Consider the following 15,221-nt stretch of genomic DNA (forward strand, 5'->3'; position numbering starts at 1 on the left):
AAACAGGTGGTCCTCCTCCTTTAAACTTCTAGAATGCCTGCTCACATGCTGGGGTCCACACTACCTTATTTTGTCGTTTTTTTCCTTGTCAGTTCTACAAGGGGAGCAGCTATTGTACTGTAATTATGGACAAACTTTCTATAGTACCCCACTGTCCCTAAGAACGTCTTCACCTACTTTTTGGTAACAGGGGTAAGGTCAGAATGGCTTCCACACTGGCAAGATCTGGTCTGACCTTACCACTCCCCACCCTATGCCCAAGGTAGGAGACCTCTGTCATACCTACCTGACACTTACTGGGCTTAATGGTCAACCCTGACTTTTCAGTCTGCCTAGCACCTCCCTGACATGCTGAAGGTGCTTTTGCCAGGAATGGGTGTAGGTGGCAATATCATCCAGGTAAGGAAGGGCATAATCTCCTGCTCCTGCTAGGCTATGATCTGCCAGCCTCTGAAAAGTCAGTGGAGCATTTTTCATCCCAAAGTGCATTTTCATGAACTCATACAAGCCAAAAGCAGTCACAAAGGCTGACCTCTCTCTCTAGCACTGGGAGTCAAGGCCACCTGTCAGAAGCCCTTGTTCAGCTCAATAGTGGTCAGATACTTAGCCCCACCCAGCTTCTCTAAGGCTTCATCTGTCCCAGACATGGTGTAGGCATCTGACTCTGTGTGACTATTTAGTCTTCTGTAGTCCACACACAACCTGGTGCTGCCATCCTTTTTTGGTACCAACACCACTGGGGAGGTCTAGGGACTGCTGGACTCCGGGATTACTTCCAATGCCAACATCTCCTGCATCTCATCCCTCAGTGTCTGCCTGACTCATTCAGGCACCCTAGAAAGGGCCTGCTTGATATGTCTTTGGGGCCCTGTGTCCACATGGTGGTGCACCCTGGTTTCCCAGTGAACATGTCTCCAAACTCCTGTAACACTGCTTGGATTTCTCGTACCTGGGTAGGGGATAGCTGCTGAGACACTGCCACCCCTTCCACTGAGGTGTCAGTCCAAGCCTCACTGAGATCAGTCACCAGATCCCCCTTAGACTCTCCTGCCAGCCACTGCAAATACTCAGCACAAGGGCCTCCCTATCATGGTAAAGCTTCATCATGTTAACATGGGACAATGTGTGCCTCTGCCTCTTGCCTAGCAGTTTTACAATGTAGTTAACATTATTAACCTTCCTTACCACTTTGAAGGGTCCCTCCCTAGCTGCCTGCAGCTTACTGTGTCTGACAGGAATGAGCACCATCACCTGCTATCTCACAGCATACTCTCTGGCTCCAGCATGCCTGTCATACCTGACCTTTTTCTGATGTTGAGCTCCTGCAAGTTTCTTCTGGGACAAGCCCATGAGCTCCCTGAGCCTCATCCTGTAGTTTAGGACATATGCCACAACAGACACCTTGTGGGATTCACACTCACCTTCCCACTCATCACAAATCAAATCCAAGGGCCCTCTCACCCTATACCCAAACAGCAACTGAAAGGGCAAAAAAACTGTGGATTCCTGGGGCACCTCCCTGTAAGTAAACAGATGGAGCAAACATTTGTCTCACTCTCTCTTAAACTGGTCTGCAAATGCCTGTAGCATGGTCTTAAGTGTAGAGTTTAACCTCTCCACAAGACCATTAGTTTTGGGGAGAGGTTAGGGGTGGTTTTTACATGCTTTACCCCATAGCTCTCCCACAGGCAAGCCAGCAGGTCTGACAGGAAATTGGCACCTCTGTCAGTCAGTATTTCTCTTTGGAAACCTACCCTTCTGAAAATCTCTAGTAAAACATTTGCCACCTCCTCTGCCTCGATGGAGGGCACAGCTGCTGCCTCAGGGTATCTAGCAGAATAATCTATGACCACTAGGACACGCTTCTTCCCTGTGGAACTTGGGGTACTCAGAGGCCCCACAGTATCCATAGCTACCCTTTGAAACAGCTCCTCAATCACAGGAAAAGGCATTAAAAGAGCGCTGATCTTGTCTCCTACCTTGCCTACCTTTTGGCACTGCTCACAGGTCCTGCAATACCTGGTTACATCCATGGCAATGCCAGGCCAAAAAAAGTTGTGCAAAATACATCTGTCGGTATGCTTTATGCCCAATGAGCTGCAAAAGGAATGTCATGGGCTATGGCTAGAAGTCCCAGATGGTAGGCTCTGGACACTACCCATTGCTGTATTACTTCATCTTCTAGCCCTCCCTCAGGGATCCACACTCTATACAGTAACCCTTTGTTCCGGTAGATCTACTACTTTTGATCAACAGCACATTAGATCGAAACTCATTTGATCGACAGCACATTTGATCGAAAACCAGTATTCATGGCAATTGACAGGGATTTGTCCCCATCCCCACAGTCGTGCGACCCTGGAGTTGATATATAAAGGTAGGGGGGGGCACAGCCCCCCACCTAATTTCCTTTAAAAGAAGAAAATAAAAGAAAATGTATATATTTTAAATGAAAGTAGGTGGGGGGATTCGCCCCCCACACCCCCTAATGTGGGGGACTGTACCCCCCACCTTTATAATATCAACTCCAGTGTCGCACAACTTTGGGGAGGGGGAAAAATCCCTGTTAATTGCCATGAATACTGGTTTTCGATCAATTGAGTTTCCATCAAATGTTCTGTCGATCAAAAGTAGTAGATCCGTTCCGGTATACAGTCTTTTCCTCAAGAATCAGGTGCCTCCCCAGCTACCTCCCTCAAGCCTTGTACTGTAGGGTCTGAGAGCTAAGCCTCTCTCAATTTTATCTTTGTGATCTTTCCCAGCTCCCCTTCCACAGGAAGTCTGGTATCTTCTGACAGCGGTGCCTCACTGTCAGCCTGGGTAATACCACTCACCTCTGCCCTTGCAGTCACACCCTGTCCAAGGGAACATCAATACCTACCAGCAGCCATGGCTCATCTTCAGGCTCAATACTGCAGGGTAGCCCCCTCTCTGAATTAACTACATTACTAGTCCTAACTTCAGGGATGCAGTCTGTCTGGGTGTCCCCCAGGCTACCAGACCTATATGCCTGTCTCCAAGTATAACTGCATGTCACCGCAGGCACACAAGGTACTGCATTATCAAAATCATTCCCTATCAAGACATGTGCAGGGATATCCTCAAACACACCTACTTGCTTGCTTTTTCCACCCTCCCAGTCAACATGAGCCTTGGCCAAAGGCATCTGGAATGGGATCCCTCCTAAAACTATGACGGGAGTGGACTGCCCAAGCAAGTACTGCTCCTCTTTAACCACTGCAGGCTCTACAATGATTACAGAGGCTGTCTCTCTCTTGGTAGTGACCTTTTTCCATCCACCAAGATAGGAGACAAACTCTGAGAGTAGCTTGATACCCCTATTGTCTCCAGACAACTTACCACTGGCATTCTGTTGTTCCCACTTGCTGGCTCCCCTACCTTTTGTTCGCGACCTTGTCTCCATGGACATCTATATGCTACATGGCCCCACTGGTTATATTTAAAACATTTAACCTTGATCCTAGCTGTGTACCTGAACTATTGGCTTCCCCTGTGACTGGCAGAATCTGTTGGGGTGGTTTAGGCTGCCCACCATGGGTTCACTTATAACTATGTGCAACACTAGGTATCCCTTTCCTGTGCAATGATGCCCCGCTTGCTAAGTAGAAATCCCCCTTTTTTCCCCAGCTCATCATTAGAGCTGCATTCCCTGTCTGCCAACCAGATTCTGACGTCCTCAGTCAAAGTGTCAAGGGCTTGTTCCCTCACCAAAAGGTCTACTAGCCCTTGAAAAGTGGTGAATTGACACCCACTCACCCACATATGAAAACACGTGTTTAATTCAGCAGTATAATCACACACTCTTTCATTTGCCTTGTGTCTATGCTCACAAAACTTTTTTCTGTAAGCTTCAAGTGTTAACTTGAAACATTCCAATAAACATTTTTTAACTGTAGCTAAAGCAGTCAGTAACAAACAATTTAGAAACAGCAGTTATAGCTTTACCATGGAATAAGAAGGTCAGGAACAGTACCCAGAGGCCTTGGTCAACATTATACTGTTAACATACCCTTTCAAATATATGAATAAAACTATCAGAATTATCATCCTCTGTAAATTATGGCAGAAATTTACTGACCTTTATTGCTTCAGGGGTTCAGTTATTCCATCCCCCATTACCCAGGCGAAGAGTCTGCATCTTCCTCTCATCTTGATGCTGCATCTTCTTTTCTTCAGCTTCCAAATGCCGCAGTATCTTATTTTCTTCGGCCTCCAAAACACAGCAGTTTCTCATTTTCTTCAGCCACCAAATGCTGCAGTCTCTCTGATGATTCTAGTACCGAATGTTTGGCCTCCAGTTCAGGTCTCTAACTCTGGATGGATTTTTAAGTCCTCTGAGGAAAAGTTGAACTGTCCTGTTTCTAAGAGCTGTATATTCCTAAAGCCAGACTGGCTGTCTTCCTGGTTGCTGTTCTGTGCTGCAGCTGTGATGAAGGCTGCAATCATTTCCCCTTTAGTCAGGTTGGCATGCACCAGTCCTGTGGATTGGCACATCAATCCCAAATGATTCTTTGTCACCTTGCCATAATCCTCTGCTGACATCCTTGTCCGCTGTCCATGACTAACTAAGCTAATAAAAAGGAAATAAATAAAACTATTGTGATAAGAAACTCTGAATGTCTACTTTGTGGCTACTTGAGAGTAGAAAAGTTTCCTTAATGACTCTTGGCTTTGTACCTGTACTAGTCCAGGCTAAGTGGCTGTACAATTGTTTGTTCTAACTATCCTAGCTTTTCTGACTAATAGCTATATTTAACATTTCTCAATATTGTTATATTTAACTGAAGTTACTTTAAAAAAAACTGTACCTGCTGGATCTATGTTAATTTGTACTTCATCTCAGTTAATTTGTCTTTTGCAATATGTTTATTGCCTAAAATGCTATTGATTACTGTATAATTTCTGTAATAGTATACATTTATGCACTTTTAAGATACATGAGGAGCTTTTCTCTCCGGGCCTCCACTGAAAATGTGTTTTTCACCCAGTCGGACTTTCTCTGTAACCAAATGTAAATAAATAAATAAAACTGCTTACAGGCTGCAGGAGTTCAATTAATATCCCACCACTGCTCTCCAGACCAATGACTGGTGCCAAAACCATGGCCTTAAGCTCAGTGCCAAAAAATGTGTTGTCATCCCCCTTGGGAAAAGCCCGGTTCCCTTACCACATCAATGGTAGTCCACTGAACACAGAAGGCGTTATAAGAGATCTAGGAACACAGGTAGACAGCAACTTCTCTTTTGACCACCACATTGCCACTGTGGTCAGGAAGTCCTATGTGGCACATCTCATTGCTAAGGGTTTTGCATCCAGGAAGAAAGAGGTAATTGTCTCCCCTCTACTCTTCTCTTATTAGGCCAATCATCAAGTACAATGCCCCATTAGGCATGTACCTCACTAGACACCTGCAACAACTGGAGAGGCCACAAAAGTACCTTACAAAGAGGATCCTAGGCCTTAAACATTTATCCCATATAGACAGACTCAAAAAAATTCCAACTATTCTCTGTCTCATACAGCCTATTTAGAGGTGATCTCTGCTTGACGTAGAAAGCCAGGTCTGTTAGAAGTGCTACATCTAAAGAAATCCCAATCCCTCCGCACCACATGCTCCAGAGACCTTAACCTCATTACCACAATCAACAGAACATGCAGGAGGGACAGGTTCATAACCCAGAGACTGCCATGCTATGGAATAGGCTTCCCATACACGTCAAGCAGAGCACCTCACTGGCCCTCTTCAAGAGGAATCTTGATGAGTGGATGGGAAATGGAAAATTCACCCCGGGGATCATTCCAGTGGCTCTACTTGACAGAGGCACTAGAAACTAAGGTTGGGTGGCACTATGCCAGGCTAATCCTATGGGCTAGGCTTGTAAAGGCTCCAGGGCCATTACCCTAGTACACACCTATGAACTTATGAATATGTGATGTCCCCACACTCTGCCAGTAATCAAGGAGCCTAAATCCTCACCACTGACACTGGACAGGGATGGGCACTTGGAATACAAATGGATACACTCAGTATTTCCAGATGCAGACCTCTCTGCATCAAGCACAATTTCCCTTAAGAGCACACAGGGCACACACTCAGCCTGGGGTTTGGATGTCTCTATCTGTCTCTCCCCACACCTCCAATAAGGCCCCCCACTGGCACTGTTTAACCATTGCTTTATGTACCTGCCCCAAGTAGCTGACACACACACTCTGAGATTTAATTTTCACACACACAAACCTGGAAAAGGCTGGCACAGATTACCCACTCTACCAACTTTGCCTAGACTATCAGATTCACTGCCATCAGTCAGTTACTATATAAGGCTCTTAAAAGGGTATTCAATTATGCCAAGTGAAGTTAATTAACGCAAATGGTGATGTTGATCAAACAACAAGGCTTTCAGGAGTGGCCAGTGTTATCACCAAATTTATATGTATAAATACTATCAAAGCTTAAATATTTTCTAAAAAGGACCAGTCACAAAGAAAACTTTAAATATATTTAATAATAAATAATAAAAGAACAAGAACATATTAAATGTATATTTACTGTAAACCACAGAGTTCAAATTACAGGAAATATTGAAAATAACACTGATGGACAGACTCATACAAGTAAAGAAAAACAATCTCTAAACTAAGCTTCACTATATTCCTGACTGAATCTAGGAGAATTGCTATTCCCTAACAATTTACTTGATAGAGCAAGGAACAATGAAATATGTGAGCAGTCTTTCTAGTCAGGTTCCCCAAAACCGAACACTGAATACTCAGAGACTATGCCCTGTAAAATATAATATCCAAGATAGTTTGCAGAATGACCTCATCTGGTCACCTGACTCTAGGTTCTCAGAGTATCCCCTTTGAAGCGGAGATAGGAATTTAGCATGGACAGTTACAATAGACATCTAAATGTTCATGGCAGTGCCTAGGGCTTCCCCTCTTTTTACTGAGCTAATGAATAAGGTCTTCTTCCAGACCCACTGTCTCCAGTCCTATTCAGCACTGTGGGGTACCATTTTAATGGTTTAACAGCTCATTTACATTTACCTTATTTTTCTTAAGGTAAGCTAGCTGGTTAACCTCTGCTGTCCCAGCATCCTCTATTAAAACATATTCAGTTACAGTAATAAATGTATGTTTCTTTTCATTCCAGCAGGGTGCACTGTTGATACATTTTAACACAAGCAAACCTTACAAATACATTTTCAGTACAAGCATCTGTACAAATCAGTTTGATGTACAAATTACATATAATTATTTAGAACATTCCAGCTAGCAGTGTTGCCACAAGTCATACATCCACTGCCCTACTTTTTCTACCATGGCTGGCAGTACCTCCTATTGTCACACATGCGCAAAAAGCTTTTTTTTTACCAACGGCCTCTCTTCATTCAAAACCTTACTTCACACACACCTAACTTCACTATGGGGATGCTCTTGCTCCCACCCCACATAATCTCTCTCCACTACAGCTACTCTCTACAAGTTATAATTCATAAGAGCCTCCCATTGTTTTGTACCCCTAATAAACTCTAGAAATTAGCAAAACTCCCAGAATGGTACAATTCAGTAGCCTAGAAGTTAACTGTATGAATTAGCATAACTGTTAAAAAATTTAGACTGTTTCTGTTACTGCATTGTGCTAATATGTTAAACTGTTAAAAACTTCGACTGTAATTACAATTATTGCATTGTACTAATATGTGCACTCTACTAATATGTGTTTTTCTATTTGTTTAATTTTGCTTCATTTGTGCACATTATATTTCTCTAATAACTTACTCTTATGTTAAATCTGTAATTTGTAATTTTCTGGAGCTTTTCTCCCCAGGACTCCATTGAAAACAGGCTCCTAGTGGCCTAACAGACTATCCTGGCAAACAAACTATAAATACATATAAATACATAGTGTTACGTCAGATTAAGCAGTAGCTGCTGGAGCATAGCAGCCAGTAGGTCAGCAAAGAATTTAGCTCCAGAAGTAAACAGACGGGCCAACAATTCTGTGTCTTACAGGGGTCTTTTCCAGGCTTTGATAGACAATGCTTCTGGGTTATTTCATAGGGTGGGAGGAGGTTGTCTCACTGGCACATTTTTAGGACTAGGTCCAGCAGAGTCGTTTTCTTAGTTGGTCTTTTAATACTTTATGCAGACAGGTTGTGAGCCTTTCAGTGCCTTTTGAGTCTTTCCACCTTAGCAACCTGTTACAAATTCTAACACTTCCTCAACAGAGATGGAGGACTGAGGCTACTACACTTGCTCATGAAACAAAGAGTAAAGGAGGAAGGATTCAAGAAACTCTCTTATGGTCCCTTTCTTTGAAACTGTACAATATCAGTGTCTCAGTATAGGAGCACTTAGCAAATTCTGCAATGATACCTTCAGGGTCAGTTACTCTCTCTGCTGACAGCATGTAAAAAGACCTGTTTTTTCTTCAAACTATAGGCCAGCAGTTTTCCTGGCCTGTGAAGTAGTGCCCATGCTAGTCAGCCACCCATCTTAGGTATGGCCTTGCATTTTCCTTCACTGCTATGGTCAAATCTGCTTTATACTTCCTGCACTCTCTATTGATTTGTCGATCCTTATATTTGGAGTAAATGCAAAGGTCTGTTATTCTGTCTAGTTTTGACTCAGACTTGTATCTTTGCATTATATGTACAGATATGATGTTTTACCTCCTGAACAATCTCCACATATTGAAAGATGTTCATACTACTCAAAGGATACATTTTGGTATACCTTGCCAGTTCTCAGAATGACATTTACTGAATCAGGGCCTTGTATTAAAAGGGTCTGCACCCAACTGCCAAAAGGACTGAGCATTTATTTGAGATGACAACAAACAAAGATGTACCAAATCATGAGCTGACAAGGAGCGACATAGGTAAGGTGCAAGGCTCTGGGTAACTGCGATATAGAAACATGACCAAGAGCTTTGCCTTCCAATGCTATATTTAACTCCAACAACCACATAATGCTATATCTCTGCTGATTTTCCAGGTCACCCAATTTTTGCTGCATGCTTTTAGGTTCATAGGTTAATAGGTAGGTACTAGGCTATCTGCCCGAGGGCTTTTATAAGCCTAGCCAGTGTGTGTCAGTTTTCGCCACCCCATTGATTAATTAACTGAGCCTCTGTCAAGAAGAACCAATGAAGTGATCCCAGGGGTGTATTTTCTGTTACCCATCCACTCGTCAAGGTTTCTCTTGAAGAGTGTTAGTGAGGGGCTCTGCCTAATGTAGTTAGGAATTTTGTTCCAAAGCATGGGGAGTCTCTGTGACAGGAATCTATCCCTCCAGCATGTTCTATTTATTGTTGTGGCGAGGTTTAGCTTACTAGAGCGAGTGGGTTGCAGTGACTTGGATTTCTTTAAGTGGAGCATGTCCATCAATTCTGAGTTGGACTGGCTTTGTAAGTCAGGCAGAGATCACTTCTTAGTAAGCAATATGCCACTGAGTACAGCTGGAGTTTTTCCAGTCGGGCTGCATAGGACATATGTTTGAGGCCAGTAATCCTCTTGGTGAGGAACTTTTGTGGTCTTTCCAGCTGCTGGAAGTGTCTTGTGAGGTACATTGTACTCCATGATGGGTCTGATGAGTGACAAGTAGAGGGGCACTGCAACCTCTTTACTTCTAGATGGGAACCCATTAGTAATTAGATGGGCTACATAGAAGGATTTCCTACCTACTTTGGCAATATGATTGTCAAAGGAGAGATTACTATCTACCTGGGTCCCCAGATCTCTTATTACCTCTTCTGTATTAAGGGGGCTGCCACCTATGTGGTAATTCATGGGTGTTTTGTTTTTCCCAAACGGGATGACTATGCATTTTTTGGCATTTAGCTTGAGACCATGACACTGACACCAGGTGTCCGTCTCAGTAAGGCCCTTTTGGAGAATGTCCGTGTCAGCCGGAGAGTCAATTATGACTCCCAATTTCCAGTCATCGGTGAACTTGGTTAGCCACAGTCCTCCTGTGTTTGTCTGTACTTCTGAGAAGTATATGCCGAACAGTAGGGGTCCCAGGACTGAGCCTTCTGGGACACCACTTGTGACTGGCATAGAGTCGGACCTGGAGCCTGCTATTCTTACCGGGTGAATTCTGCCTGTAAGTCAGTTGGCAACCCATCTCGTGACGTGGGGGTTTATGTTCAAGCTGGTGAGTTTTTCTATAATTCTTGAGTGGGGAATGGTGTCAAAAGCCTTGGCGAGGACAAGGTAGGCTGTGTAAACTACCTTCCCCTCATCTATGGCCTTGGTGACTGTCTCGAAGAAGTCAACCAGGTTTAGTAGGCATGATCTGCCCTTAAAGTCGAACTGGTCAGGTCAAGTGTTTGGAGGTTCCCAATGTCTTGGTTAATGAGTTCCATGATGATGCGCTCCATAGCCTTGCAGACCAGGCTAGTCAGGCTTAAGGGGCAATGGTTACCAGGGTCAGTTGTGGCCCCTCCTTTGTGGAGCAGAATAACCGTTGCTGTGCACCATTCTATGGGGACGTAGCCTGTGGAGAGGCTGAGGTTGAACAGTGCATTTAGGTGGGGGGTTAGTTAGTCCGTTCTGTAGTTCGTGCAAGACGGAGCTTGGGACACCATCTGGCCCCACTGATGCTGTGCTTTTTGCTTTTGAAAGGGCTGTTTTCACCTGTGCGTCTGTGATTTCTGGGACACTACACTTTTCCAGTATTGTGGGCCCTTTTGGGGATGAGAGGGGGGTGAAGTTTGCACTGAATCTATCTGCCAGGATATTGGCAATATCAGTGGGTTCAGTACATTTTGTGGTATTTTGCACTAGCTCAGGGCATATCTGTGAGTTGCCACTTAGATTCTTGACATACCTCAAAAAGGCTTTGTGGTTATCTTTCGAATCCTTGGCTATTTTTCTTTCAAAGTTAGCCTTCGATGATTTTATGAGGGACCTTAGTTTCTTACTGATACTGATCAGGGATGTCTTTCCTTCTTGGGATTTGCTTTTTTTCTGATGTAGTTTCCTCCTTCTATTGTATAGCCTGTTTATGGCAGGGGTCCACCAGACTGGTTTTCTTCTCTTAGGGGAGTGAGTCTTGTTTTTTCTATGGATCCTTGCATCCTTGTAGGTGCTCATAGAGTGCATTTGTAAAGGTTCCTGCATCTTAAACACTGTTATCTTAGGTGCTCACAGAGTGCATCTTGCACACTGTTATACTTTAGCGTGGGGGCTGTGAAACTTACCACCTCTGTCTTAAGTAAGGTGAAGTTTGCTATAGAAAAGTTTTTCACTGTGGTTTCCTTGGTTGGAGGTGGTGGTGTGGTGTGGAGTGATTAGTTTATGGTCTGATCTAACCAGTGATGGGTTGACCTCCGGTGTGGAATACCCATCGCCCATGTTGGTGATGACCAGGTCCAATATGTTTTCACCTCTGGTAGGGGAGTTTACCAGCTGATCCAGGGCATTTGAGTTGATAAATTCCAGGAAGCACTGGACCTGGGAGTTTGTACTTGAGTAGTTTTCCCAGTTAACGGTAGGGTAACTGAAATTGCCCAATATCAGGGTGTTCGTTAGGACCTTCATGTTTTCCAGTGTCTCCAGAAAGGCGGAGTGGTAGTCCTGGGTCATGGAGGGTGATCTGTAGCAGGCCACAATTTGCATTGCAGATTTGCCTGATGTTAGCTGCACATGGATGATCTCGGAGGTATCATGCTGCGCCACTAACCTGGAGGTGTAGGTATCCTTGATGAATATGGATATACCCCCTCCTTTTGTGTTTTGGTCCATGTTCTGTGGTCAAAATGTGTGGTATGGAATTTCCACAGTAGACTGACCGACAGATGCCATTTTGTGCTAGTAACTAGTCTCCCTGAAATGCCTGGCCACAAATTCAGCTCTTCTACAGATGGTCCATTAAATAAAGCATAATATTTTTATCATGGAGTAATGCTCTTTTACACAAGCATGGATCCATTGCCACTAGGTCATAATGTGTCTACTGAGGCTTTGTTTGCTGATAAGATTCAAATGTCTTCTACTTATAATAGCCAGAGATTTTAATTTACCTTTATTTATTTTATTTTGCTTACCTGATTTGTCTGACTGGGTTTAGTCAAAACCCCCTTTTCAGCAGAGTTCCAAGGAGAAAAGCTTTAACAGATTAGAAACATTAATTCAGCAGTGCCCTAAGTATGATGTCTGCTAAGGAAGTTAACTGACCCAGCTTCTCATCTAAAGATGGTTTGCAGGTAGAGCTACATAAGTCAAAATTCAAGTTAATGATAAATTTTATTATGGACTATTAGATCTCAGGAAATCAGGGGGTATGCTCATTCGATTTTAAATTCCTGTTCATTATTCTTTAAGCATTACTTTTTTCATGTTTTCTGACAGAAAATATATATCTCTTACTGTCAGAACACATTTACCCACAGTGTATAGATAGAAATGTGTTCACCAAATTCCCTGGACTACCTCATCTCTGTTTTCACAAAAGAAGTTCCTGCTTATGCTACAGATGACTCCTAACAGCAGAATGACAGCCTTTTGTATTGTTAAATGATTAATTCATACTGAAGACCTTGTGCATTTTTTAAAATGTTAGTCTGATTCCTTTCTGAAAATTTGGATAAACAAGAATAACCAATTACTTTGCAGTTATTCTGCTGCTGCCTTGTTTGTTGCAGAATATTTTAATACAAAATTAGGACTGACCTCATGAAAAGTAATTACACAAGAATGTATGCTATTTTAGGAGAATGTGACCTTAATGTAAATGATGGACAAGAGAGCTACAATGCATCCAAAATGTTAATGCTGGTTATAATGTAAACTTATGGGAATATTGGTTTGAAAAGTGGTCTGTTTGTAATGTATTTATTTATTTTGAAAAATTGTTACTGCCACTTGACCCAAGTTATAGATAAATGCAATTTCTAGATTAGTTTATTTACTCTAACACAAATAAATAAATAAGCATACAATGCTAAATAGCCAATATTTTCACTTCATATGTGAATATGTCTTCAAATATGTAGTTCATTTTTTACTCCTCTGTTATACACTTCCTGCTCAACATTGAAACCAAATAAGTAATTCAGTCAAGTAATTACAAACCAAACACCACAGTTTTGTCCATAGTCAGAGTTGAGATGTCCTTAGTGACAATGACACCTTTTTATCTGCTTTACCCACGTCTGAAAAGACATTTGAATACTTTTTCAGCCAAACTTAATATTACATTTAAAATATTAAAAGAAAAATAATGTCAAAGTGAAAGGGCTCCACAAACTATGCACTACAAACTAGAGACTGCACACCCTTTTCAGTGTGTCATACATCTTTGTTGGCCTTTCGGCTTTTCTTGGTAAGGGGTCGCCACAGCGGAACTCTGGTCTGCTAATGACTGGCAGTAGATTTTTACGAAACGCCGAGGTGCCAGCTTGACGTTCAACCTTCAATGAAGGCACGCTCATGATGTTTTGAAAACCTTCACATAGCTACCGTTTCATTTTGCCCTGTAAATGTTCGCTGTGTTGTCTAACAGTGTACTGGCACTGATGTCACAGGACTAGTAAGCTTTACTTGTAAATAGATAAGAATATTTGCATCTTCTAGGAATAAAATGAGCATGGCCCACATGGTAACAGCAATACAAACATGGGAAATCATAAGTGGGGATTCAAGCTAAACACACAGAGTAAAAGAGAGCAGGAAGAGCACAGAAAGTAGCATAATCTGTCACTAGCAAGGTGTTTAGATATCATGAGTGAGAAATAACACAGGAAAAATGTCTGCAGTAGCACATATTATCCATCACTTGTCACAGATCCTATGCCACTGAGTTTTGCATCTGACCCATTACATAAGATCCAGCATGAGTATATAGCCATTGGTGTCTGGCACTCTTTCCCAGATATATGTATTACGGAAGAATTAGGACTCCATGGCATATCTGAATGAAAAGCATGATCTCACAAGGTAGGTTGGCAGCAAGAACAACAGGAGCAACGATGTAGAACAATTAGAAATATGTCCTATTCTTCAAATATGCAACAATGAGAGTCTTACTACATAGTTAAACCTACCTCCCAATGTCCTAGTGTACCCAGCATAGTACAACATTCGCTCTGTAGTTGTGGTCTTTCCTGCATCAATATGTGCCATAATCCCTATATTACGGATCCTGATAACAAATAAAGAACATGTTACAGCCATTGTAGCCATACTAACATGACCAACACATAAGACAAACTGCTTGCAGCAGCCACATTTTGTACTAAATTTAGAACCTTGAAAATATATTTACTTCTTTAGTATAAGCAGTTTCCAAATCATTTACTCTTTATAAACATTTTTAACACTGTATGGATGAAGGTTAGCCTCTCAGAAATGAAAACATAACTTTTTTCAGTAAAAAATAAGTATCAAAACAACTTGGCAATATCTATACTTAAATTGTGTATACTACATGTTTCACGCAACTGAAATTCAAAATACAGTATAGTTTAAAACACCTATATACCTTACATCAAAATGTACTTTACAGTGAAATGCTAATAACATGACTAGAGTCTACGAATGAGTTATATTATAGCAATAACCCACGCCTGGGTGTGGGTAATGCTAAATTTACCCACGGTTGGCGTGGTTTGGTCCCGAAGAGCCAAGCACAAAACAAACGATGGTACATTAAAAAATGTTACCACACTCACTATTATATTGCTTAATGACATTATTTAAGAAAAGAAACTGTTACTTTTCTTAAATAATGGCATAATATAATCTGTTTACTGCCCTTCCGCAGATGTCTGGCATCGCGGCAGTTCTGATATTGCTCGGCGCCTGCGCGGTACATCAGACTGTGAAAGCAACAACGAGAAAGCAAGATCTCCGTTGCTTTTTTTATCTCTCGCTATGTTAAATGAGTTTAACATAGCGAGACGGTTAAAAATAAACGCGGACATCTCCGTTGCTTTAAAACTCTCGCTATGTTAAACTCATTTAACATAGCGCGAGTCTATAGGAGATCTTGCTTTCTCCGTTGCTACTACACTGCCTCGCTATGTTAAATGGGTTTAACATAGCGAGACAGCTAAAATAAGCAGCGGATCTCCGTTGCTTATTTTATGTTAAACCCATTAAACTCATTAAAAAAGCAGTTATACTAATGGAAAAAGTCCGGCGACGGACCTTTTCCATTAGTATAACCGCTGGCCAATCAGCGTGCAC

General features: G+C 42.3%; 1 protein-coding gene across 1 annotated transcript in view; it reads right to left on the reverse strand.

Moving 5' to 3' along the window:
- Positions 1–15,221, reverse strand: part of GFM2 (GTP dependent ribosome recycling factor mitochondrial 2) — a 1,110,238-nt gene that overhangs the window by 957,601 nt on the left and 137,416 nt on the right. Inside the window, 1 exon segment of the mRNA XM_044063950.1 lies at positions 14,078–14,175. Coding sequence (XP_043919885.1) covers positions 14,078–14,175 — 98 coding nt within the window.

This window comes from Protopterus annectens, chromosome 2.part2, assembly GCF_019279795.1.
Source record: "Protopterus annectens isolate FY-2018-M chromosome 2.part2, PAN1.0, whole genome shotgun sequence".
NCBI classification, from domain to species: Eukaryota; Metazoa; Chordata; order Ceratodontiformes; family Protopteridae; genus Protopterus; species Protopterus annectens.